The sequence below is a fragment of the Bos indicus genome, chromosome 6 (assembly GCF_029378745.1).
Source record: "Bos indicus isolate NIAB-ARS_2022 breed Sahiwal x Tharparkar chromosome 6, NIAB-ARS_B.indTharparkar_mat_pri_1.0, whole genome shotgun sequence".
Classification (NCBI taxonomy): domain Eukaryota; kingdom Metazoa; phylum Chordata; class Mammalia; order Artiodactyla; family Bovidae; genus Bos; species Bos indicus.
The window spans coordinates 116,042,812-116,069,305 of NC_091765.1; the positions used below are offsets into that span (position 1 = coordinate 116,042,812).

Below are 26,494 nucleotides of genomic sequence, written 5' to 3' on the forward strand. Positions count from 1 at the left end.
CCAAATGATCCAGGGATTGAAATTAACAGACACATAATTAAAAAGATATTATGAGTATGCAGAAGAATTACAGACAAAGAGAAATAATAGAGATGGGGTATTTTGAAAGACAAATGGAAACTAAAAACCTTGAAAGAAGTTCAATCACTGAAAACTACAATATCACAGTATCTGAAATAAAAAACTATCGGCTAGGCTTCTGGACACTGAAAAAGGAAATTTCAGTAAATCTGAAAACAGATCAGTATGAATGATCCAAACTAAATCACAAAGAGGGAAAAGAGGTTGGGTAAAAGGGAAAAGAGTACGGTAGCCGATGGGGTAATACCAAGTGGTGGGGGGGCGCTCTGTAATTGGAGTCCCAGCAAGATAAAGTGGGGGAAATATCTTAGAAGAAATAGCAGCCAAATTTTTCTCAAATTTGATTTTTAGAAAATCAATCCATAGACCCCCAAATTCAACACACCTCGACACAAGCTGTAGAAAACACAACAACAAAACTGAAAAGCCAGAAACACCTAGAGGGAAAAAAAAGACTCCATACGTCACCACCACAACGAAAACGAGTGCGTTCGTATCAGGGTCCGCAGAAACCCCGAGACAAACAGAAAGCAGCGTTTTCAAACGACTAGGCACGAAAACTGCCAACCGATACGTCTAAACAGTGAAAACAGCCTTGAGCAGCAAAGGCTCAGCGAAAGGCACTGCCAGGCAGACAGAAGCGACCCTAAACACGCGCTGTAAGAAATGCTCAAAGACGGTCTCTGGCCAAAGGGAAATGGTGCCAGATGGAGACGTGGATTCACGCGAAGGAATGAAGAGCAGAGCAATGGTAAATACGTGCACAAATAGGAAAGACCTATTTCCCCCCTTTTTTCATTTCTTCAAAGGACAGTTGGACATTTCAAGCAAATATAGTGACCATGCTTTATGAGGTTTATAGCAAATGTACGTGTAAGTTATGCAAAACAATCGCAGAAGGAACGGGAAAGGAAACGGAATTTTATGTTGAAAGGTCTTTACATTATACATGAAGTAGTATAATATGATTTCAAAGTAGACTGAGGTAAATTAAGGATACATGTTGGAATCCCTAGAGCTAACTCTAAAAACATAATTCAGTATACTGGAGCTAAAACGCAATGGAAGGGACTTCCCTGGTGGCCCAGTGGCTAAGGAGCTAAGCTCCCCACGTGGGGGCCGGGCTTCCACCCCGGCTCAGGGAACTAGACCCAACGGGCGGCAACCGAGAGTTTGAATGTTGCAGTGAAGGTCGGAGGCCCCGCATTCTGCCACTAAGACTCTGGGCAGCCAAAGAAATAAATATTTTTTAAAAAAACAAACAATGGGATGGACTTCCTGGCAGTCCCGTGATTAAGGCCTTGGCTTTTAATGCCAGTGGTGTGGGTTTGATTCCTGGTTGGGGAGCAAAGATCCCACACGCCTTGTGGCCAAAAAAACCAAAACACTAAACAGAATCAATATTGCAACAAATTCAATAAAGAATTTAACAATGGTCGACGTCAAAAATAAAATCTTAAAAAACAAACAAAAACTCAATGGAGGGAACAAAATTTTGTTTTAAATTTTAAATCAGTTAATCTGGAAGAAGTTAGAAAAGGAAGAAACAAAAAAGCAAAGAACAAATAGGACAAATAGAAAACAATTAGTAAGATTATAGGTAGATTCAATCTACAATATCCCTAATTACATTAAATATAAATTGGCTGAACATTCCAATTAAAAGGCAGAACATGTCACACTGGATTTAGAAAGAAAAAAAAGCCTGCTATATTCTAGTTTAGCAGAGACACACTTTAAGTAGAAAAACACATTTAGATTAAAAGTAAAGAGATAGAAAAAGAAATACCATGGGAAAATAGTCATAAGAAAGGTGGAGTCGCTGTATACTCAAACATTTGAAGCAAAATTGTGAGAACTAAGAGGAGACGATAATAAAAAAATAATAGATTTATAATTAAAATTTCAACATTTTTCTATTATAAATTGATGACAAATAAAAAAATCAGGGCGGATATAGAAGATCTGAACAACACCATCAATCTAACAATCACTGCATATGGAAGACTACCCCCATCAGCTGCAGAATACAGACTGTCTTCAAGTGTACATGGAACACTCTCCAAGAGAGAACATATGCTGGGCCATCAGATAAATCTTTTAATGTTAAAGGACTGAAGTAATACAGCATACATCCCCTGACAGCAGAAACCAACAGTGATGCCTAGAAAATCACTCCGTTTTTGACAATCGGGTAACATACTTCTAAATAATCCAAAGGTTGAAGAAGAAATCACAAGGGAAATTATAAAAATATTTTACCTGAATTGTTAAAATCTCAATATCCTGAAAACTGTGGTTTCAATTTTCAGTGTTTATAATAGAAAAAAGTGATTTGAAAGTCATGACCTAAGCCTTGTGCGTGCTCCATCGTGACCCTGTGGACTGCAGCCCGCCAGGCTCCTCTGTCCATGGGATCTCCAGGCAAGGATACTGGAGGGGATTGCCGTTCCCTTCTCCAGGGGATCTTCCTCACCCAGGAGTCGAACCTGTGTCTCTCGCGTCTCCTGCACTGGCAGGTGGCTTCTTTACCAGCTGAGCCACCAGAGAAGCCAGTCTAAGCCTTACATTAAGGCAAAGCGGCGAAAAACAAAGAACAAACTAAACCAAAAACAAATGAAGGAAATGAGTTAAATGGAGGAAGGAAGTAATAAAAGTAAGAGTAGAAATTAATGAAATACAGAAGAGCCAGACCACAGGGAAAGCCAAAAGTTGGTTTTTCGAAAAGATTAATACAATTTGTCAAACCTTAGTAAGATTAGTGAGAGACAGAGGGGAACATAAACTACTAATACGATGAATATCATTACAGAGCCCACAGACAGCCAGCAGACAGTAAGCGAGTAGCTGGTTTAATATCTGAAACTCAGCCTTTGTGATTCACCACATTATCAAAATAAAGGGGAAAAAATCTTGCACTTAATAAATGCAGAGAAAGATTTGTCAAAATTAAATACCCATCTGTGATTTGAAACTCTAAACAAACTAAAACTAGAAGGGAATTTCCTCGATTTAATAGAGTATCTAGGGGTTCCCTCGGAGAAGGCAATGGCACCCCACTCCAGTACTCTTGCCCGGAGGGTCCCATGGACCCGGGAGCCTGGTGGGCTGCAGTCCACGGGGTCACGAAGAGTCGGACACAACTGAGCGACTTCACTTTCACTTTTCACTTTCACGCATTGGAGAAGGAAATGGCAACCCACTCCAGTATTCTTACTTGGAGAGTCCCAGGGATGGGGGAGCCTGGTGGGCTGCCATCTATGGGGTCGCGCAGAGTTGGACACGACTGATGTGACTTAGCAATAGCAGCAGCAGCAGGGGTTCCCTGCCTTTTGCCTTTTCACACTGGCAAAAAGTCCGTACTTAGACTACAAGGAGATCCAACCAGTCCATCCATAGGAAATCAACCCTGAATATTCATTGGAAGGACTGATGCTGAAGCTGAAGCTCCAATACTTTGGCCACCTGATACGAAGAGCTGACTCATTGGAAAAGACCCTGATGCTGGGAAAGACTGAGGGCAGGAGAAGAAGGGGGGCACAGAGACTGCAATGGGTTCCCATCCTTCGTTCCTTCTCCAGGGGAACTTCTGACCCAGGGATCGGACCTGAGTCTCCTGTGTTGCAGGCGGATCCTTTATCGTCTGAGTCATGGGAGGAGCCCTAAAATTTCTCCAAAGGGAGAGCTATACCCTGTTCAAAAATGGCCAGATTCAGTATTGATTGGTAGCATGTCTCTTCTCTTCAAGTTGATCTGTAGATTAACAGATTTATGCTGTCTCGATAAAAAATTTCAGCAGGCTTCTTTGGGGAACAAATAGATAAGCTGAGTTAAAATTTATATAGAAATAGTAGAGATCTATAGCAACCAAAACAACTTTAGAAAGGAAGAACAGCTGGAAGAGTCACACCGTCGGACCTCAAGACTTTCTATAAACCACAGCCAGCGATCAAGATAATGTAGACGCTTGACCGGCAGAAGTGAATGGAGTCTAGCCCCATCTGCGCTCAGCGAATTGATATTTGACAAAACACCAGAAAAATTAAATGGGGGAAGAAAAAGACTTTTAATAAATGGTGCTGGAATAACTCAATAATCATGAGAAAAAAATAAACCTTGATCTCTTCATCACATGACACATAATAATTGATTTGAGTTAGGTCAACGATCCAAACATCATCACAGCTGCTAGAATAGGATCCGGGAAAAGAAATTCATGGCTTCGGTGAAGAGTTCTTAGGCCACGAGAGCTGTGGCCACACAAGAATAACAACGGTAGATAATTTTGATTTTGTTGTTGAGTCGCTCAGTTATGTCCAACTCCTTGTGCCCCACGGAGCGCGCCACGTCTGGTTCCCTGTCCTTCATCTCCTGGAGTCTGCTCAAACTCATGTCCATGGAGTCAAAACAAATTCTCTGCGCCCCCTCCACAGGCACCACTAACTCACACTCTCCAGGACGGTGGAGACCCACACCAGCTCTCCACTCCGGAGAGGACTGAACACTGACCCCCGGCGTGAGAAGTCTGTGGGACCCTGGACCGCAGTGCTGAGAGGAGAGACACGCGCGGGTGAGCACGGGGCGCCCAGGTGCCTCAGAGGAAGCCCTCTCTGTGGTCTGGGCTGCGGGGTCAGGGATGGGTGGGCTCTGCCTGGGGTGGAAAGGAGCTCAGAGGCAAGCATGGGGGCTGTGGGCTGGGCTGACCTGGCCCAGGATGCACTTTCAGGGAGGAATGCCGTGCGTGTGGGGCCCAAAGTCCAGGGTGCAGGCTCCACCCTGACTGGGCGCGGCCACTGTGCCCAGCCGCCCACCGGCCGCCCCTGCCTGCCCTGTGCAGAGGCCCATAGCCCCCACCTCCAGCTGGGAGCGTTACTATTCTTGGCTGTAACCTACACAGCTGCCCATTAAAATTCCATTAGTTTCGAAAGGCCTGAGCTGCAGTTGATATTTCTAATTATTGTGAAATTAAAATTGTCCCTATAATTTAAGGATAATTGCAGGAGATGCCAGCTGGCACCCTGGGGAGCCACACTGTTCCCAGAGAGCTTGGAAAGTCTGGTGAAAGTTCTCTGAACATGGAAAGACCAAGGCGTTTTGGGAAATGAGTCAGGGTGGGGGGGGCGGTGGTCAGGCACGAGGCTGGAATATAAATTTCAAAATTTCCACAGGAACGGGTGGCCGTGAGCTCCTGACCTGGAGGTGGTTGGGGCAAGCAGCCCCCAGACCCCAGGCAGCCAGAGCTGAGGGTTTGCTGGGAGGAGGTTGGAGCCGTGGTGAGTGAAGAATCAGCCGTGGGGGAGGTGGGCCAGTGTCGGAGGAGGAGCGGCAGTAGAGGGTGAGACGGCGGCATCAACTCGGTGTATGTGAGCATGAGCAAACTCTGGGGGACAGCGGAGGGCAGAGGAGCCCGGGGGGCTGCAGTCCATGGGGTGGCAAAGCGTCGGACACCACTGAGCAGGTAAACAGGGACAAGTAAGCTGGGAACATTCTAGAAGCTGGTGGAAATCTCGTGGAGTGAGGCCCGCCTTGAGGGCGTTTTGTGGATGTGACATAAAGCAGCAGCTGGAGCAGGAGGGGAACAGGGATCTGTGTGCCCGGCCCCCTGCGAGCGAGGCCCTCTCAGCCAAGAGGCCCAGCCGGGCTCCCCAGGGCCCGCCCCGCATCCTGGCCGGGGACCATCTGCACGTGCGGTGGGGAGGCCTCGGCCCGAGGACCCTCCGAGCCCCTGGGCTCCTGGACGGGGCTACTCCCTCCTGCCCTGGGCCCCACACCCTCGTGCCCACTGGCTGGCCCTACTATCTGTCAGCCCCTCCCACGCTGGCCGCTCCGAAGGCAGGACTGTGCCAGGTTACACTGGGTCCCCATGAGGGTCCCCGTGGCCAGTGCCTAGGGAGCTGTGGGAAACGGAGGGCCTGTGGCCCGGGGCAGGACCACCCAGTGCATCACTGCAGTCTGGGGACAGCCCTGTAGCACCCATGAGGGGGCTGGCATCAGCCTGGGCGACGGGCCACTCAGCACCATCTGTGCGACAGGCTGGAGGCGCGGAGCTGACTTCATCTTGCTCCTGGAACTTGCTCGCTGACCCTGCCATCACCCAGGGCTGCTACTCTGCCCGAGTGTGGTCTGCCCACCGAGGTGGGCCAGGTGACAGTGTGGCCCCACTCTCCTCACAACGCGACCCGGGTCACTGGCTTTCTGGCCCGTGGTGGGCAGAGGGGGTGACCCCTCCAACCCTGCTCAGCTGCCCTCACTCGGCCAGCGCACTGTTCTAGGAGCAGCCATGGCCAGGACCCCTTTCCCTTTCTGATATTAAATTTGCTAAAAGTTGAGCTAGGCTAGAAATGGGGCTTCCCTGGTGGCTCAGTGGTATAGAACCCGCCTGCCAATGCAGGAGACTCAGGTTCGATCCCTGGGTCGGGAAGATCCCCTGGAGAAGGAAATGGCAACCCACTCCAGTATTCTTGCCTGGGAAATCCATGGACAGAGGAGCCTGGTGGGCTACAGCCCACAGGATCACAAAGAGTCAGACACTACTGAGCAGTTGACCAGTAACAAGGCTAGAAACGACACTGGCCTGGGATGGAACTTTATCTCTCTCATAAGAGAAGCCAGGCCTGCACAGCAGTGTCCCAGGGCTGGCAGGCCCCAGGCCCACAGTATCCCTCCTCTGTTGGGCTGTGACTCTCATCCTCAGGGGGGGCCTCATGGTCCTAGAGGGCTGCTGGAGAGCCGGACATCTTCTCCATGTCCCCTGTTGTGGGGCCAGGAGCACAAGAAAGTGGGGAAAACGCAAGAAAAAACCCACATACCTGCCTGTTCCTTTCTTAAGGAGGTTTCCCAGAATTTGCACCCAACTTCCTCAGATGCCTTGTCACCTTAAATTGCAAGGGACTTTGGTCAACTTCAGTGGGAACATTGCTGCCCAGAAGAATATAAGTGTTCCCGGGGAAGGGAAGAATGGATACTGACGGGCCTTTAGCAGGCTCTGCCACAAGGGAGGGTCTTAGGTTCATTTTAACAGGAGAAAAGAAAACTTGAATCAACCTCGACATCAAACATCAGAGATTGGAATAAAAAGTGGGGTCTGTCCTGAGCTCCTCCAGGGCAGGGACACAGCATCGCAGCACCTGAGCCTGAGCAGGGGCCCAAAACAGGCTGTGGCTGTGGCTCCCTGATGGCTCACACGGCCGGTTACACCGTGCCAGACAGACTGGAACAGCTGAGACGGCCGCGGCCCCCGACCCTGGTCACCTCTGACCCCCCTGGCCCTCAGAGCATCCCGGCCGCCCCTGCACATCACCAACCCTGACTAACCCTCCCCGTTCTCTCACAGCCTCACCCTGGACCCTGGATCGTGGACTGGGGGAGCGTTTGTGGCGAGCATGGTTCTGATGCAACATTGAGAGCGCAGCGTCCAGAATCCGTCTCGAGAAGGGCCCCCAGGGGGCTCCCAGAGGGCAGGCGGGCCGGGCAGGAGATGGGCCACGGGCTCCCCGCGGCGGCTGGGGTGCTGCCCAGCTCCTCCTCCGGGTGCGGGAGGAGGGGGCCCTGGGGGACCGAGGGCAGTGGCCCCCGCGACACCTCGGTCCAGGCCCTTTCCTGGCCTTTAATGATTGTGCTCACCTGTCCTGTCCGTTGTCATCCATTCACAAGCACTCGGAACACTACACAATTACACGCTTGACAGGAATAGGACTTCCCCCACGTCCGTATTACAATAACACAGAAAAAGGGGATTTTATACATGTGCCTTACTGTTAACCTCGAAGGGTTTTCTTTTAGGTTTCCTGGTTTTACAATCACACCGTCTGGCAAAGAGGGAAAGTATCGCATCTGGCATTCCCGATTTCTACACTGATGGCTTTGTCCTTGGCTGAGCGGGCACAGCGCCAGGCAGGGACCCGCCACACTCCGGGGGCGCTGGCCATTGGCACCGCGGTGACTGAAGCAGGCACAACCTCATCACCCACAGGGCCTCGAGAGCAGTAAACAGGCCCGTGACGGGGGTGGGGCTGGGAGGGGTGGCCCCGGCCTGGTCTGTGCGGCAAACCCCACCCCTGAGAAGGCTGGCGGCAGGGTCTTCACTGCAGACCCCGCGGCACACGCCCACGGGGTCGGGCAGGAAGGGGTCCGTGGGGAAGGGTGGCAGCTCCCAGGGGCTCCACGAGGGCCTGAGTCCTAGGCCCCAGGTCCCCGCGCCAGACGCTGTTGCCCGCCCGGCCCCCAGGGCCCCATGCGCCCTGGTTCCTGCCACGGCCCCGGCCACAGGCCAGCAGTGAGTGCACTCCTTTCCCTTTGGAGTGTCCTCGATGAGCAGTAGAAAGCCTACTCTCCAGCTGGGGTGGGTTGACCCCACTGCGGAGGGCTCCCACGGGCTCCAGGGATCAGAGGCTCAGTGTTGCACGGGCTTAGCCACCTTGCAGCCTGTGGGATGGTCCGAACCAGGCGTCAAACCCGAGTGCCCTGCACTGGCAGGCGGATCCCAGCCACTGGGCCACCAGGGAAACTGTGGAACAACGTCTTCCTCGACAGGGGGACTGACGGAAGCTCTGATTGTTCAGACCTGTGTACCCGGCAGACGTTTTCTTGAAGACGACAAAGTGAGTCTGTCCCTTCAAGGAAAACTGACGGTGCTTGTGACCAGCGATGAACTTCAAGCTTTCATCAAAATCAGAGACTGGGATTTTGAAAAACTTGCATCCACCACCAGGAGCTTGCCAACTCACCAAACTACAGACGTTTTAGCTGAGACTGACGGTGAATTCACACAGGGACACTGACACAGGATGGTCGACACGGGGCAGACCTGTGTGCTTGGCGCCCGTCATGTTTCAAATGCCCACCTGTGACGTCACAGCCGTAAGTGTGGAAAGGACTGGTCCAGGTGCAGGACGGACAGACGGATTCCAGGAGGGACGGACGGATTCCAGGAGGGACGGACGGATTCCAGGAGACACTGGTGAAAGCTCACTGATAGGATTTCAGAGTCTACGCTGTAACCAGCCCACAAGGAACCACCGTGGTCGAGTCTGGGTGTCATCAGAAGGAAGAACGCCCGTGACCCGCAGGTGTTGAAACCTCCGCTTCTTTTCCAAACGTGTATCCACACGAGGCGGGATTTCCCAGATTCCTTCACTTGGCAACCAAGCCATGTCCCATCGCGGCCGCCGAGTGCTCAGGCCAGAGATCCGAGGAGACGCGGCACAATGCCACTCCTCTCGCTGAAACTCCTCGTTTAGGAAAACATGTTTTCCATGCACTTGGTGTGTGTTACCACTGTAAGGAGTTTATTGCTATCTTGAAATGAACATTTCGAAATCTTGGGTTTAATTTTTTAATTTCTACTTTTTAAAACAAGTATTTTTAATTTATCTGGCCGCACGGGGTCTCAGTTGCAGCATGTGGGATCTAGCTCCCTGACCAGGGATCAAGACCGTGCTCCCTGCATTGGGAGCGCATATTCTTAGCCACCAGACCACAGGGAAGTCCCTGCTGTGTTACTCCATCTGTCCTTCCCGGGGGCGTTTCAGGGTGTCACCACCCTGAAGGGTTGCATGCCTGTCAGGGCTCGGACCAGAGCCTCGAGTTTCTCTGGCCCAGTGTCGGCTGAACCAGTGAGTTCTCACGCTGGTGTCTTGTCTAAGAGCTAGAAATTCACTGGGCAGCCCCAAACGCCGTTGCTGGACCCGGGGCGCCTCCAGGCTGAACTCTGTGGCGGGCGGGTGCGGGAAGCAGGCGCAGTCACCACGGGCGCACCTGGCAGCTGGTTCACCCCAGGAACCACCCCCCTTCACCCGGCAGCACGGTCCAACCCCAGGCAGGAGGGTCCAGAGTCCATGGCTCGAGCTCTCTAGGTGGGGATGGGGCGGGGGGGTTGCGGGTGGGCCATCCTGCCAGCCCAGCTCCACCCAACCCCTCCCTCCCAGGGGCAGGCTTCGGGCTGGCCTCTGCACCCCCAGGGGGACCTGGAGTCTGACACCGGCTGAGTACTGGTCACTGCCTGGCTGCCCTCAAGGGTCACAGGAGGATCCGGTGAGCTGGTGGCCATCACACCAGGGGGTCTGCAGCAGCCTCTGGGCAGGGCCCTCCCCCCGAAGCACCAGAGGGAGCGGGTCTAGACAGTCACCTGCCACTAACCCCAGTCCCCGCGTCCCCTCAACCCTGCTGATCGGGGCAGTGACTTGCCCGTCCCAGGCGAAGCAGACATTCCATGAAAGATCCCCTCCACCGGGCAGAGCCACACGGACCCAGAGAGAGAATCAGGGCCATGGGACCGAGGACCGTGATAGACGCTCTGTGCAAACAAGCAGGCCCTCAGACAGGTTTTCTGGCCCAGGTTTTCTCTGGGCAAGAGTGTGAATGACTTTGCTGTCCCTACAGGGCGAAGCCACAGCCAGTGGCCAAGCTGTCTGTTCTTGTGACTTCCCGCTTCTCACTAGACGCCTGCCTGAGAGTCACACGGAAGGGTTTCCTCTCCCCCATCTGCACGGCACTCTCAGAGCTACGGAGTGGCTGCGACCCCGGCCGTGTCCGGAGTGAGACTCTGAATGAAGCCCGGCTCTCGTCTCCCCTGGGGGCCTCCCTTCAGCGGCCACCTGGGCCCAGTAACTCAGGAGGAACTGGGGGTGGGGGTGGGGTGCTCTGGACAGGCTCTCTGGCCTGTAGACCCTGCACCCCACCCCAGCCCCTCCCTCCTGGGAAGGCATCTCCCCCTGGGGTGGCTGTCCGCTCCCCAGGCGCCCCAGCTGTTGTGTCCAGCCCCCCCGGGCCCTCGAGGCCTGCAGGCGGCCCTGCCCTCCCAGCGCTTTCACACCCTGCTGCTAGTCTGCGTTCCCGCCCGTCCACGTGTCAGCTCCTGAGGTCAGCGGGGCTCTCCCACCTGTCCCGAGTTGATAGATGGCACAGGGCGGGATGCATGGGCAGGATCATCGTTTTTATTGAGCTGTTGCCGATGGGGGTCCAGAGACCCCACGTCTCGGAGTGGGGGTGAGGTGGTAGATAAAAGGCCACCGGAGGCCGTGCGGCCCCCTGGGGTCTCGGGGCCAATGCAGGCCCAGCGAGGGGGCACCTGCGCGCACACCTGCCACGGAGCCGCCTCCACCGGCGTCGTCTTCGGGCGGGGGACGGCCGGTCGCCTCCCTTCATGCCCAGCCGTGAGCCCTGCTCCCAGGAAGTTGTGAAAAGCACACGATTAACGTCAAAAGCCGCTTCCAGTACCGTCGACACTGACAATACCGGAGGGCAGATTCCAGGCGTTCTTACTGGGGAGCCGCCCAGCAGTGACCCTGAGTCCAGGGGCCTGGTGTCCAGGGAGGGGCTTTACGCCGGGGGGTCCCACGCCCGGGGGCTCGGGGCCGTTCAGGGGGCGTGGCCCAGGCCGGAGCTGTTCCGGGGGCGGGGCCCAGGCCAGGGGCGGGGCCCAGGCCAGAGGCGGGGCAGCTCCGGGGCGTGGCCCAGATGTGGCGTGGCCCAGGCCGGGGGGCGGGGCCCAGGCCTGGGCCTTTCCTGGGCGAGGCCCGGGTCAGGGGCGGGGCCCAGGCTGGGGGCGTGGCCCGGGGCCGTTCCGGGGGCGGGGCCCGGGCGGCCTAGACGCCGGACTTGGCGATGATGCGCTCGAGCAGACTCATCATTCGCTCCTGCAGCTGCAGGCTCTGGGCCTGCAAGACGCTGTGCTGGTCCAGCGCGCGGCGCACCTCGCGGCATGTCTCCTCCAGGGCGCGGCTCAGCCGGCGCTGCTCCTCCAGCAGGGCCTCCAGCAGCCGCAGCTTCTTTCTCTGCAGGTGGCCGCCCTGCCCCTTGCGCTTCTTCACAGGCCGCTCCTCCGACCTGGAAGGACAGTGTGATGTGGAAATGGCTGGGCCCTCCTTGTCACACAGCATTCCCACACCCACTGTGCTGGGTGGGCAAGGTGCACTCATGGTGGGGTGAGTGGACACCCAGAGGGACGAGGAAAACGCAGGGTGGGAGGGCCTACAGGGCAGACACCACCAGTTGGGGCCAGCCTCTGGCAGACGGGGGAACCCCTGCCTCCTGGCAGCCTGGAAGGGGCCAGCACACCTTGGGGTGAGGAGATGGGGACAGCAGGCCAAGGGCGGGGCCATAGAGGCCAGGCTCCCCTCCAGGACAGGAATCCTTCCAGGGTCAGGGCTGAAGGAAGCCCATCTCTCTGCTGTGAATGGGGCCCCCAGGGGTGGCAGGGAGCTGCCAGACGCCCCCAGGCCCTGCCTGTCCCCAGCCTAGGCCCTCTGCTTCTGTGCAGGATTGTGGCCCAGCCACCCTTGGGAGCAGAGAGCACAGCCTGGACTCTGGAGGGAGAGGTGCCCCACGGCCCGGCCTGGCGCAGCACCGGGCAGCCGTCAGTCTGGGAAGTAGGCTCAGCCCACGGAAGCAACTGTCTGCCAGCGGCAGATCCCCCGCACCCCAGCCCGGCCACTAACAAAGGCGATTCTGTTGGGAGGTCTTTGCTGAGAAACCACCCCCCCGCAGGGAAGGGGCGCTGGACAACCGAGCAGGAGCCCCCAGATTCTGGGTGTCAGACTGGAGGGGCCCCCGAGATGCCTTCCTCACCCCACCCCCATCTGACAGACTTGAGACTGAGCTTGGGGGAGGCAGGACCAAAGCGCAAATGTACACTCTTCCTGTTCTCTTCTCCAATGGCCAACTTCTGTTCACCAGTGAAAGCCCAGCCCAACGTGACCTCCTCTGGCTCCCCGGCCCCACACCACACCTGTCTGAGGGTGTCTTGAGGCAGGGTCAGCTCAGGGCTGGCAGGACGCCATGGATGGCAGAGGGGCTGGGCCCCCACTGCAGCCAGGCTCCAAGGACACCGTGGAGGCTCAGCCTGATGCCCCCTCCCTGGTGTTGAGAGACCAGCCAGCCTGGCAAGGCCAGGGAGAAGAGGTCTGCTTGGGGTGGGGGAGCTTGAGAGCCAGACACCGAGGAAAGGGCAGGAGGCTCGCCTCTGACTCCCAGCCTTTGCCAGAGAAGGTCCTGACTTATCCCCATTTTACAGACAGAGACTGAGGCCCAGAGAGATCATGGACTTTCCACACAGCTGAGCAGCGAGGGTGCAGGAGACGCGCTTGGGCGGTGAACTCGATGGCCCAGGCCTCGGCCCACCTGCCTCCCTGTCTCTGGCCTCCCTGCCCCTGAGGTGCGTGTGTGCCGCCGAGGCCTCTGCAGTCGGCCCTGGGTGGCAGAGACTGCCGCCGCCAGGACGGCCGCCTGACCCGTCTTGGGGGCGGGCGGTGGGGCGGGAGCGGGGCGCACACACACCTGAACTTAAGGGACAGTAAGCTGGAGGAGCTGTCGGAGCCGTCGTCCTGGAAGCGGCCTTCGTAGGAGCAGTGCTTATACGGTAAGTACAGAGGGGCGGACTTAGCAGACGGCGACAGGGACGCCTCGGTCTGGGACGTGGAGGGCCCCGGCTGCTGGCCGTCCGGCAGTTTGCCATCACAGGACTCGGGGACCTTGGCCAGAATCCTATCAATGGCTAGGTAATAGGGCCAGTCGGGCGGGACGGACTCGCTATCTGTCATGCATTTTAATTTCCTGAAACGAGAGACACAAGAGCCAAGGGTGAGAAACGGCTGCTCCTGGCCCTGCCCGCCCGGCCCGTCTGCAGAGGCGCGCTCGCGGGCGCCGGGCCCAGGGGGCCGTGCGGCACGGGCGTGGGCCACTCCTGGCCCTGCCCGCCCGGCCCCTCTGCACACGGGCGCCGGGCCCAGGGGGCCGTGTGGCACGGGCGTGGGCCACCCCCAGCCAGACAGGCCGCCCCGGAAACGTGGGCCAGGTGAGACCGGGTCAGAAAGAGGTCGGGCTCGGGACCCTACGCCGCTGCGGGCGTCGGCAGGCCCCACAGGCCCCGGTGTCAGGCTGGCGTCTCGAGCTGACCCCTAAAGTCCTCTCTTTGCTTTTCTGGAGTTTCTAAATTCTCTGCAATGAACAAATGCCGCTTTTTAATAAGTCAGTCAGCAATAATAAGAACACATGTGGTATAATACCAACATAGGAGTGAGATAAGAACACATGTGGTATAATACCAACATAGAAGTGAGATAAGAACATATGTGGTATAATACCAACATAGGAGTGAGATGTGGTATAATCTGTAACGCGAACGTAGAATGAGTCAGGTCACAGGCGTGTCCTGAGGAGGACGTCCCGGAGCAGGAGCTCAGGAGGGACGAGCACAGGCCTCGGTGGTCACGGCTCTGAGTCTGCGGCTCATCTCTGCCGCTTCGCTGTGTGAGCCTAGGCAGGTCCATTAACCTCTCTGAGCCTCGTGTCAGTAAAATGGGGATGATCCAAGTTGTGCTGGGAAGACCGGAGCAGACAACGCCCGGTGCCTGGCGAACAGCGAGCTGTCCAGATGACGTTCTTGGTACCAGGAGGGGGGGCGCTGACGCCCCCGGGGAGGGTCTGCTGCCCGCCTACGGTGGGCCCCGCCCGCCCAGGCCCTGCGTCCTGCCCTCCCCTGCAGACAGGCCCTGCGGTCCCTGAGCCTCGGCTGTCCCTGGGGAGGTGAGGCCATAGTGCAGGCCCCGGCCAGCGAGCGAAGGGGCCACAATGGGGTTGGCGTGGGCCTTCTGCCTCCCGAAACCCCGGCCACCACTGGCAGCCCCTCCACATTCCCCGTCCTTGCTCCTCCGGCTCTGGGGAGGACTCTGAGTGACAGGGTCCCCCACCGCAAAGTGGCTCCTGTCTCCCAAAAGGGTGCCCCGAGGTCAAGTCCCTGCCGGGGCGTGGCCACTGGTCACCCTGGTCCCTGGAGATGCGCTGACCATCTGAAAGCATCGCCCTGGCGGGGGTGTGCGGCTCGGGGCAGAGGCCGAGGGACATGGGGTCCTCAGCAGGGAGCCAGGACGGGCTGCCCCACCTCCCTGAGGGCAGGAGGGCGGAAGGCTGTGCCGGGTCCCAGGCCCCCCTCCAGCTCCTCCGGAAGCCCCCAGGTCCCGCTCTGGCCACCCGAGACAAAGCCTGCCCCATTACAGGGGGCCCCTGCACAGCACACCAGCAAAACACACTCCCTGGAACCAGGCCACCCCCAGGCTTCCTTCACAGACAATCTGTTTTTATACTTTGGCCACACGGAGCAGCTGGTGGGATCTTAACTCCCCAGCCAGGACTGAACCTGGGCCCCTAGCAGTGAGAGCGTCGAGTCCTAACCACTGGACCTCCAGGGAATCCCACCAACCACCTGCATATCAACTGTTTCCAGAATCCCTGGGGGGTCCTGTGGTTGGGACTCCGCAATTCCACAGACGAGTGCCCAGGTTTGATCCCTGGTCGAGGAACTAAGATCCCACAAGCTGGCGGTGCATTCAATAAATAAATAAAGATTGGCTTTGTTTTTGTTTTTTTTTTTTAAAGTTTTCATGAAAAAATAACTAAAGCCTCGGCTGTGGGCAGCTCTGGGTGGTGGGGGTCAGGGGAGGTGTCGGAGAAGGTAAAGAACCAGTCCCCCAGCCAGAGTGTCGGTCTGTAAGGTCCTCTGCGTGCGCACTCCGTCTCTTCAGTCGTGTCCAACTCTTTGTGAGACCCCATGGACTAGCCACCAGGCTCCTCTATCCATGGGCTTCTCCAGGCAAGAATACTGGAGTGGGTTCCATGCCCGCCTCCAGGGGATCTTCGCGACCCAGGGATCAAACCCAGGTCTCCTGCACGGCAGGCGGATTCTGCAGCGCTGAGCCCCTGGGGAAGCCCTCTCCTGCTCTGGGCCTTGGTGCCCCTCGGTGACGGCAGCTGAGAGGTGCCGCTGCGCACAAGACTGTGAAGCGCTATGCACGTGCGGCCCCACCCCGCCGGCCACCCCCTCGTCTCCTGTGGCCGCCTCAGCCCACCTCCCCTCCAGGAATGGAAGAGGATCCCTCCCTGGGGCTCAGGAGGCGGCTTTCAGGATAAATAATGAATAACCCGGCCAGACGCCAATCAGAGCCGTGAGTCACGGAGTCAGATAGCAGGCCATAAAGCTGCCCACCCCAGCCCTGCTGCCCCCTCCCTGCCAGGCGCTGCGGGGTGGTGGCGGGGGTGGTAGGGGGCACATGGCTCGGCCCCGGCCTCGGACCACCTTTACCCCAGCGGCCGGCCTCCTCTGCTCTGCCCCGAGGCCTGGCTGGGGGCCAGGCTGCGGGTCAGAGATGAGCCTCTGGACGGGCCAGGCTCAGGACCGGCTCCTCCAAGACCGAGAAAGTTAAACTGATGCAACTGAAGCGGCCTTCAGTTGTCCAGGGCCCTGGGAGTCTCTGCACACCCCCAGGCCCCAGACGGGCTGGGAGCCATAGGCCAGGAGGGGCAGGGTAGGGGGATCCTCTCATCCACAGAGTGTGGCTCAAGGTGCCCAGGCCAACCTGCAGGGGCCTGTCCACGCCCCCCTGGCTAACCTCTGCTCCTGTATGGGGCTGCCTGGACTGGGACCAGCGGGGTCCTCGTGTGTCCTCCTGGGAAGGCAGCCCCCTAACACGGACAGGCTCCTGGGGGCTGTGTGGGCCCAGCTTGCCCACAGGGCCCACTCTCTATGCCTCCCTGCCTGCAGCCCAGCTCCTGCTCGACCTTCACCCCACCCCGTGACCCCCTCCACCCCCATGACCTCTCACCTGCCCATGACCTTCTCCTCCCGGGGACCCCAGGCAGATAAACCTGGCCCCGCCCTCTGAGGTGCGGGGCACGGCCTGGAACTGCCCCCGCCCGAGCCATGTGCCTGGCAGTGACCCAGCCCCTCCCGAGGCAGCCAGGGTAGGGGCCCAGCGTGGGGCGGGGAGGGGGTAGAGGCGCGGACCCTCTTGGGTGCTCAGGGCCTCCACACCCCCTCCCCAGCCCTGAGGCCAGCGCTGTGCCCACAGTGGGCTCAGTGGACACCGGAGACAGCGGGTTCAGGGGCCTAGCGGCCCAGCCTCGGGTATCCTGCCCCCCGGCCGCCAGCAGTACCCTCCACCCTGCAGGGCCTTGGGGGTCTCCCTGTGCACCGCTCCATGGGGCCCACAGGTCCCCTCTTGCCTACACAAAGCTGGGACCCCCCCAAGCCCCCGCCATCGTGACCCAGCAGGCCGCCCGCTGCCCACGGGCCTACCTGTACTGGAAGGTCATGTTGGTGATCTTGATCTTGATCTCCTCGCCCAGCCGGCGCTCGCCCGTCATCTCCAGCAGCTTGCTGGCCATCTTCTCGTACACCTTGGCGTTGCGCTTGGTCTGCTTCAGCTCGTCGAAGAACTCCTCCCAGACGAGCATGAGGCCGCGCATCTCAGCGTCCGTCCAGTTGCGGGCCCGCCGGTGCTTCTCAGCCTGCGGGGACACGAGGTAGCCCGGTACCTCGGCCGTGGCCATGCCCGGGGCACCTGTGGGGTTAAAGAGCGCGCTCGGGGCGGGCCGCCGGGGCCTGCACACCGCGGCGGGAGCCCTGCTCCTGGAAGGCAGCTCCTCGCTCAAAATGGGGCCTACATCTGACAGGCAGGAATTTAGTTAAAAGCTTTTAAACGGGAAACGTCATTTTGATGTCACGTTTCCATAGCAACAGAGCAACTGCATAAGCTACAACAACAGAAACCTTTTAACTGAAAGCGCAGGAATCGGGGCCGCCCTGACGGGCCATCAATACTGCAGCGAGCGGGCCAGGCCCAGAACAGGCGGCCCAGGCGCCCGGCCCTGCCTCCCAACCCCGGCCTGGCCGCCAGGCTGGCCGGCCCGGGGCCACTGAGTGAGGCCCCTCTGCTGGGAAGATTGGGCTCGGGTGGCCAGGCCCCACTCTGCCAGGGGCCCAGGGAGGGCCCAAGATGGGGGGCTGGGGTGCAACGGAATGAGGTAAGAGGCGGAGAGGGAGACCCAGAGTAAGAGAGACGGGAGGACAGACAGACAGACAGGAGACTGGCACAGGAACACACGCTTTGGGACCTGCAGAGACACACGTGTGCAACGCCCACCCGCCCGCATGCCCCACGCACGGCCATCCTCCAGCCAACGGCTCACACTTAACAATACAAACGCCACCACCACCAGGCTGGGCACCAGCAGCTGTAGCAGACCCCTGGCTTGGTCACTGTCTGCTTCTTCCCCTCCTCAAGGGGCATGGCTGCCGGCCTGGGCGACATGGTAGCCTGGGTGACTTGGCACGGGCCGAGGAGCCAGCGCAGGGCTCGAGGCACAGGGTACCTGGGAGCAGATGGTGCCATGAACAGCAGGGCCCTGTGGGGCTCCCAGGCATGGAAGCCTTTTTCTCCCCCATCCCTGATGGACAAGACTCTGTGGCCTGCTCCGCATTCCGAAGGGCAGAGCGGTTGCTGATCGGAGGAGGGACAGGACAGGCCCGTCAAGATGAGCAGGAGACAGACCACTGGAGACCCTGCACAAACGGTGAGCTCATCAGCAACCCCGCCTTTTGGAAAACTTGCAGAAGCAGGAATGAAGACTTGCTACTGCCTTGACCCTTATCACAGACCCCTGCCTGCCTATAACCTCTGCCTACACACCAGGGAGCGGGGCACAGCCCTTGAGGTGCTAGTGAAACCGCTGACCTCAGTTGGGGCTTAAAGCCACGTGTCTGGGAACGTAAACCTGGCCAAAACCCTGCTGGAGACTCGACCCCAAGTGGCCGGGACTCCAACTCGGCCACAACGCGTGCTCTGCCAACTGAGATCACAGGCCTGATGTCAGGACCTAATGAAGCTCAGGTCTCTGATGTCTCATTGCAGAAGGAATTCAGCGAGAGACAAAGTGATAAGGAAGAAGCGGATTTATTCAGAGAGAAACACTCCACAGAGTGTGGGCTGACGCAGAGGGCAAGCAGCCTCGCAATGTCGTGTGGTTAGCTTTTCCTGAGTTGGGAAGGTCCCCTGGCGAAGGAAATGGCAACCGACTCCAGTATTCTTGCCTGGAAAATCCCATGGACAGAGGAGCCTGGCGGGCTACAGTCCTTGGGGTCACCAAGAGTCAGACGTGACTGAGCGACTTTCACTTTTGTTTTTTACGAGCTGGGTAATTTCACAGGCTAATGTTGTTCAGTCGCTCAGTTGTGTCTGACTCTTTGCAGCCCCATGGACTGCAGCATGCCAGGCCTCCCCGTCCATCACCAACTCCCAGAGCTTGCTCAGACTCATGTCCATCGAGTCGGTGAGGCCATCGTGCCATCTCGTCCTCACAGGCTAACGAGTGGGAGGACTGTGCCAACTGTTTTGGTGAAGCGGTGGAGATCTCCAGCAGTTGGGCCACTGCCCACTTTTCGGTCTCTGAGGGTCAGCCCTGGGACTGCCATGGTGCCTCTGGGTGTGTCGTTTCGCTTGCGGATGTTACAGAGAGAGTGGACGGAGGATCGGGGTCTAGCTGAAGTTGACTTGTCTGCCACCTTGGACCCACTCGACTCTAATCAGCTTATGTTGTGTCCTCGGTCTGTGCCATTCTTTCAGAGGGTGCGCCCTGCCCCTCCCTCCTGTTTGACTAGCTTTGCCTGGAGAAGTAAAGCCACCCTTTCCTTCTCCTCTGAGACTCTGTCTCCACGTTTCTGTTCGGCATTGGTGCACAGAGCGCCGAGATTTGGACAACAGCGTATTCCCACCCGTCCTGCAGCCGGACCATCTGCACCCAGACCTGCCTTGTGTACGGGGCTCGGTGGGGTGCTCCCTGTACCCCCAGGACCCCACAGAAAAGGCCTTGGTGAAGCCTTGCTGAGTAAAGGTATGGACTCTGAAAGACTGACCTCAAGTAACTCTCCCCTCCCTTCCCAGTCGGTGGCCTGGATTTTGCCTTCGGGCTTCCTGGCAAACTCTTACTCGTTCTCCAAACCGTGTTCTGGCAACACCTTCGCTCTGAAGTCCTGCTGTTCCACTTTGGTCCTTCCTCCCATTTTCCCTCCTGCAAACTGAACCTCCGGTGAGCCAGCCGTTTCCTGTCTGCCCTCCAGCTGTGTGACCCTGGGTTAAGAACACTTGCAAAGACAACAGTCTTAAGAATGCGAGCTCGCTGACCATTGGCCCCTGTTCTAAGCGCAGTGTGTCTGTTTTCAGCTTTGACCCTCATGGCATTCTTGTGAGGGAGGCTGGCGCTGCTGTTATTCCCATTCTGCAGATAAACAGCCTGAGGGACAGAGGTGAGGCCACCCTGCGGGCAAGGGGCCAAGCTGGGCTCCGAATCCAGGCAGGCTGGCTCGGTGCCGGGTCTGACCTGTGCTCCCCGGGAAGGACACGTCAGGCCTTCTCTGCCCACGGTCCTGGGCAGGGTCTCACAACCCATGCTGCCTGCCTGGGCAAACGCTCCCATTGTGCCCTGGAGGCCTGGGGAGGCCCCCTAGTGCGACCCTGGACAAAGTGGCCTGGCCAGCCCCCTCCTCAGGCCTCCGCCAGACTCAACTGAGGCTCAGTCCCAAGATCTTGGGGGCAGACCTCCACGTCACACCTGCTGGCCGGGCTATGATGACCACACAGAGCCCCTGTCCTGCCCCCCGGCCAGTGTGCTGCGAGGGTTCTGGGGGGGCGCTGAACTTGGGGAAGGGCTCACAGAGTGCAAGCTGAAAACCTCCCCAGGCACAGAGGGCCCTCCTCAGGCCTGCTGGGTACAGGGGAGTCCTGGCCTGAGCCGCCCAGGACAGGGAAGCCAAGCCTGGGGCCGGGGCCAGGGCGGTGGGGGGGGTGGGTCCCTGAGGCTCTGGCTAGGTGACCTCACCCTGCACCTCCCCGTGTCCAGAGCTTGCCCTCTCACCCCGAGAGAGGGGCCAAAGCCCAGCTGGAAGGAGGAGAGGGCTCAGGATGGGGTGGGCCACCCGGGGCTCTCTCCTCCCTGCAGTCGGAACTTGGGGTGCAGAGGCAGAAGGCAGCAGGGTGTCCTGGGTCAGCACCTGGCCCTGCCCTCAGCTCCTGGTGGGAGCCCCTCCCTGTCGCAGCTTCTGAGGTTTCCTGGGGACACAGGGCACCCCTGCCTGGCCACACAGCACCTCCCGGGAGGGCTGACAGCTGCTACGCCCCTCGACCAGGCACCTGGCCCACTCAGTAGTGTCTGCAGAGTGCGTGAGGGATGAAAGGCCCACCTCCTCCAGGTAGTCCTCCCCAAGCCCCTCTTAGATAAAGGATTTAACCTACCAGGTGGCCTGAGAGCTGATTCTCTGCCCCCAGAGCCTGGGGTAGCCCTGACTGTCCTCCAGGTGGATGTTCCCTCAACCCCGACCCCCAGAGCCGAGCAGGTCTGCCTCATAGCAACCCCCAGCGCCCAGGCAGGGCTCCGAGGGGAGGCAGGCCAAGCTCAGGATTTCAACCTGCCTCAGCCAACTACAGACACAGCTTGGTCAGACCACCCCCAGCCCTGTCCTCACAGACACCTGCCTGGACAAGTGACCCCACCGGACATGGGCTGGTGCAGAGGGCACAGCTGCAGCTCCGAGGCCCCTCCCTGCCCTCCCCTCTCCTCGGGGCATTTGGAGAGGGCACAGGCCGGCATACTGGCCCGGCTGCGGAGTGGTCATCAGGAGGCGCTGCCGCCCTAGGTGCCCAGCTTGGGCAGCCCCAGGGCAGCAGGTCCCAGTGCCTCTGCAGGGGCAGCTGTGGGCCTGGGGCAGCGCTGCTGGTATGCAGGGCCAGTGATCACCCCCTGCTGGCAACCAGCCGACGGGTCCCGCAGAGGCAGGGTAAATGGCTGGGCTCCAGCATCTCCACTGAGGTTTCAGGGGTGCTGGAAAGCCTCGGGTGTGGGGCAGGGGGGCGCTCGCTTTGGCCTGCAAGGACAAGAGGGAGCCAGGGGGAGACGGAGGCAGGCCAAGCTCTCGGCAGCCCGTGGGAAGGCCCTGTCTGCCCTTGGTGGGGTGTGGACGGGGGCTGCGTACCTTGGCACAGCTGCATGGCCTGTGGGGACCCTCAGGCTCTGCGTGCCAGGGAGGCAGAGGGCCTGGGGCCAGGCGTCCAGCAGCACCTGCAGAGAGAAGGGTGGTCAGGCCTCAGCGGGAGGGGCCCGGGCACGCAGGGGAGGCCGGCGCCCTCCAGGGGCCCAAAGCAGGAAGGGGCATCCCTCAGGGGCCTCCAGCACCTCGCCGGGGGCAGACGGCAGGGAGCCAGGCCCATCCCAGGAGGTGGCAGTCCTTACGGCAGCATTAAGGCCCCCAGCCGGGTGGAGGCAGGCAAGCACAGGGGGTGTGGGGCTGGGTCCAGGCCAGGGGCGAGCGGAGCAGGAGGGTGGGCTCTGCTGGGCACAGTGACCCGCCTGGCAGCACCGTCCTCTCCCCACAGGAGCCCAGACCCTTAACTCTCGGTCCTCAGTGGGCATGCCCAACCCTGAGTCGATGGCTCTACCACACTGGGCCGCCCCTACCCTGAGTGCCCCAGGGCCAGGACGAGTGCAGGCCCAGTCGGCGGTTATCTGCTCACAGCTTGGCATGGAGGCTTGGCAACGCCTGCCCTAGAGGACGTGGCCAGGAAGGGGGGACCACACCTGGGTAGCCCCCGGGTTCCTGCTCGAAAGGCCAGTGGGGATAAGCTATCCTGGGCGAGAGGCCAAACTGCAAGGCCCCCAGGCTTGTGGGACCCCAGGCACCCCTGTGGTCTGCCAGGAGCCTTGGTGACTCCACAAAGCCAGCCCACTTCTGTGCCCATGGGCCCCTGGCAGGAGGCCCCTTCCAGCAGCGCCCGGGCCACCCTGAGGGGCGAGGCTGGACCAAGAACCCCTGGGCCCAGAAGGGCTTTCCAGGTTCAGGTCAGGAAGCAGGGGGTGGGCTGCCCTCTACCGAGGGCACCTGTGCTGGGCGGCTAGAGGGTGAGCGGGACGTTGTCGCTTCCTTCCAGGGCGTCTGGGGCCCTCGTCTAAACACGGAGGCCAGGGCGTGGCCGCCTCACCCAGACCATGGCGGGCAAGGAGGGCTCAGCCCCTCCCAAAGGGGAGGCTGCTGGGGCCTGCGGCGTGTTGGGGGAGACGGGCCTGTGAGCTGACCTCTTCCCACACGCACAACGGGTGCACACACACTCGCAGCCTGGCCACTGGAACAGCACCACGAGGGCAGCGCCCACACGTGCCATGACCAGGGCACAGGCCAGGCTTCCTAAGCCCGCTGCCTCTCTCTCTGGGCACCCGCTGTGGTTGGGCTGGGGGCTGCCCACTCCCACCAACACCCTGGGACCTGGGAAGCCTTCGGCAGACTCTGTGGAGCACCCATCCCAGGCAGTCCATGACCTGGGTCTCTGCCTCCGCAGGTGGTGTAACCTGTGGGCTGTGACCCTGCACGGCCGGCGCTCCCCAGGAGGGGCTGGGAGGGCTGGTGCCCGCGCAGCTGACTGGAGAGGATTCCTGGAGGAGCTGGTGTTTCCAGCGGGAAGAACATACCAGCTCAGATGGACGGGGCAGCCTCACCACTCGGTCCCAGGGCACGGGGGCCGGTAGCCAGTGAGGCGACAGGGGCAGCAGGGCCACGAGGGGCTCCAAGGTCAGGTCACAGGCCCCATGTGAGCCCCCAGGACCTGTGCCCGCTGTGACCACCCCTCCAAGCTGGGGCCTGGGGCGAAACCACACGGCCCCTACAGGGATTCGACATAACCACCGCAGCCTCTGCAGCCTCGGGCACTGGTGGGGGGCTGCCCCCGTCCCCGCAATACCCGGCACCTGGGTCCCATAGCGCTGGGCTCCTGCTGGTGTGGTCTGCCGCCCCCTGCGGGGGCAAGGTTCCCCATAAGCAAAGCAGGCCTCACACGGCAATTTACTTTTTTTTCTTTTAATTCATATGTACAGTATTTGTAGCCGTTTAAAAAATTAAAATATACATCTCATGTCAGAGCTTCGCTCTCTTCTCACAGACAAGCCTGGGCCAGGCTCCGGGATGCACCCATCACAGCCCTGTGGGTGCCCAGTGTGTGCATGGTGGGGACCCTGGCGGTGGACAGCGTGGGCTCCAATCCTGCTGGAGGACGGTCACCCGTGGAGCGTGCTGAGCCCACCCCCTGCGGAAGGTCCCTGATGCTACACTCCTCTAGGCCAGCGGCCACCCGCCTGCAGCAAGACAGCTGCAGCGACTGTCGGGGGCCAGGGGCTCCTTCGGCAGCATGACTGAGTGCCAGACGCACAGGCCCCTCCGTGGCTGCCCCCCGCCTGAGCCCAGCCCCCGGGCTCCCCCGCTGAGCCCAGGCCTGTGGCACCAGGCAGCGGGGAGGGGCGGGGGGGGGGCCGGGGGGCGGTCCCCTCCAGGTGGGGCCACCCCAAGCTCTCCGGGGAGCGTCAGTGACCTTCAAGGTGGTTCTTGCACCCCCGCCGTCACTCCAGCGTGCAGGACCACCGAGCATCACCCTCGCCAGGACCTACCGTTTCGGGCACAACGCAGAGGGGGACAAAAGGCAAAGCAAGGTCACGCGCCAGGAAGAGACGCCCATGGCACCGAGAGGGAGCAAGTGCACTCCTCCAAACCACAAAAGAGTAACCACGCTGAACGGCCCAGAGGGGCTTCCCCAAGACGGCCGTGGGCAGCTCTGCTAACCCGCGGTGAGCTGCCTGCACCCCTGGGCTCGGCAGTGACACCCGGCCACAAGCGGGGTTGGGTGCTACATGCCGGGTGTCCGGAGAATCCCAACACCATCCTCGCCTCCCAGGAGGATGCGTGTGCTGTAGGAAGGCGAGGGGACAGCGGGGAAGGGCACCTGGAAACACCCCCTCCCCCTGCCCAGCTCAGTGGGGCCGCCACAGGACCCATAGGATAAGACGCACAAGCACCTCGCCCACCAACACCCTGGTTTCGCTCAAATCTTCCCTGTGTCACCAGCAGGAAAACAAACCGCATCCTCGCCGCCCCCTAACGACCCTTTCCACACAGTCTGGGGTGGTGAGGTGACTGCTGCCAGACGCAGACTTTAGTCCACTCGGTCCCTCTCAGACAGCTGACAAGCGGGCCCATCTCTCAGACGTCTCAGCCACGCGGCCCACCCTGTGGGGCAGGTCTGAGTAAGGTCAGCTTCTGCAGAGACCTGTTGGCCGCCCTCAGAGGCCCGGATGGAGACACAGGTGCACACCCCCACACATGTACCCTCCTCCATGGATAGTGACCTCCCCGAGCACTGGCACCCACCCTGGGGCAAGCCAGCGGGTCTCTGGGTGGCACCGATGGCCAGAGCTGGCTGCAGCTCCTCGCTGAGTGCTGACAGTCACGTGGGAAACCCAGGCAGGCCCTCGCCCAGCTGTGCCTGGCGCTCGGACTCCGAAGGGGACCGGGCCCCCCGCTCCACGCTCACAGGCTGTCTCTAACAAGTGCAAACACCTAAGCGCAGACAGCACGGGCCTGCGACACGTCTGCCTTGGAGGTGCTGAAGGGACCCTGCGGGTGAGGGCAGCAGTTCCAGAACTCCCCGTGTTCATGGTCACTCCAGCAGGCTTGCGCCTGCCACGGCGAGGATGAGCCCAAGTGAGAGGCAGGGGAGCAGGGACGTCACTTCTGTGGAGTCGGAGCTCCGCCCTCAAGGCCCTGGCCGGCTTCTGACCCACGTCCACCGCTCACACTACTGGGCCCTCTGCAGGGCGCCCGGATACAAGGGCAGCTCTGAGGAGGGGCTCCCTGCGCACGCTGACCCTGGCTGGCCCCAAACTGCCTGGCTCCGGGGGTGGGGGCTGGGGCCTGCACCCATAGGAGGTGTGTGCAGCGGGCCGTGTGCCGCAGAGACAGGCGTGAGGTGCACCTGAGGCCTCCTCCCGCTACAGACCCTGGACGACGGCTGCATGTCAGCCCCGCTTGCCGAGGAGACGCCCAACCGGACGCACCTGAGCTCCTGACCAAGCTGCGTGTCGTGCCGCTGACCACAGGGCCGGCTGCCCCGCGGCCCTATAGAGCCGCCTGGAAGGGCTCCGCCAGCCCCCGGCCACGCACACTCCACTGAACTGCTCTGGGTCCAGGAACAAGCTGGGCCAGGGCCTGGAGTAGGGGTGGCGGTTGTGCCCGGCGCCCCCTGCCCAGCACTGGCCCCGCGAGCACAGACCTGTGCTCTCCCGAGCTGAAAGGAGGCCCCGCTGATGGACCGAGGGGCGAGGTGGCGCTGGGGTCTTCCTTGACCAGCCGCTGGGACACCGTACTCTGCTCCTGACACAGTAAGCTGCTGTGCCCTCGGGGCTCCCGGCCAGTGAGTGGCTGGGCCCATGACGCAGGAGGGACACAGGCCTGGACGCCAACACCTGCCAGCCAGCCCCGGGCAGGCCAGAGCCCAGGTCAGGGCAGGCGCAGGGGGCTGGCCTGCTTGGCTAACTGCCCACATGCTGTCACCGCCAGAGAGTGGCCCGTGCCCGGAGCCGACCATGCACAGCCAGGACAGCCAGGTGGGCACCTTCCCCGCCTCAGCAGAGCAAGGACTCCTGACCAGCACAGCAGAACTGCCCTGAACTCCAAACGGGAACTCTTATAAAAGAGGGTGGCATGGTGGAGGCTTAGGGCTGCCAGCCAGCCAACCCCGCGGGTGGCGGGGAGGACAGACCCCGTCCACCTGCT

General features: G+C 59.9%; 1 protein-coding gene across 1 annotated transcript; it reads right to left on the reverse strand.

Moving 5' to 3' along the window:
- Positions 1 to 10,997: 10,997 nt before the first annotated feature.
- MSANTD1 (Myb/SANT DNA binding domain containing 1) lies at positions 10,998 to 26,419 on the reverse strand. The gene is made up of 4 exons (XM_019963249.2): positions 21,878 to 26,419; positions 17,150 to 17,414; positions 13,357 to 13,632; positions 10,998 to 11,907 (listed from the first exon to the last, which is right to left on the reverse strand). The coding sequence occupies exons 1-4, from the start codon at positions 21,891 to 21,893 to the stop codon at positions 11,667 to 11,669; spliced, it is 798 nt and encodes a 265-aa protein (XP_019818808.2). The 5' UTR covers positions 21,894 to 26,419; the 3' UTR covers positions 10,998 to 11,666.
- Positions 26,420 to 26,494: the final 75 nt, after the last annotated feature.

What these genes read in the sequence shown, in the direction of transcription:
- MSANTD1 (XM_019963249.2), bottom strand. An exon ending in AACATGACCTTCCAGTACAG is followed by an intron (nt 13,633 to 17,149) that starts GTAGGCCCGTGG and finishes CTCTCGTTTCAG; the next exon opens with GAAATTAAAATGCATGACAG. An exon ending in TTACTGTCCCTTAAGTTCAG is followed by an intron (nt 11,908 to 13,356) that starts GTGTGTGTGCGC and finishes CTGTCCTTCCAG; the next exon opens with GTCGGAGGAGCGGCCTGTGA.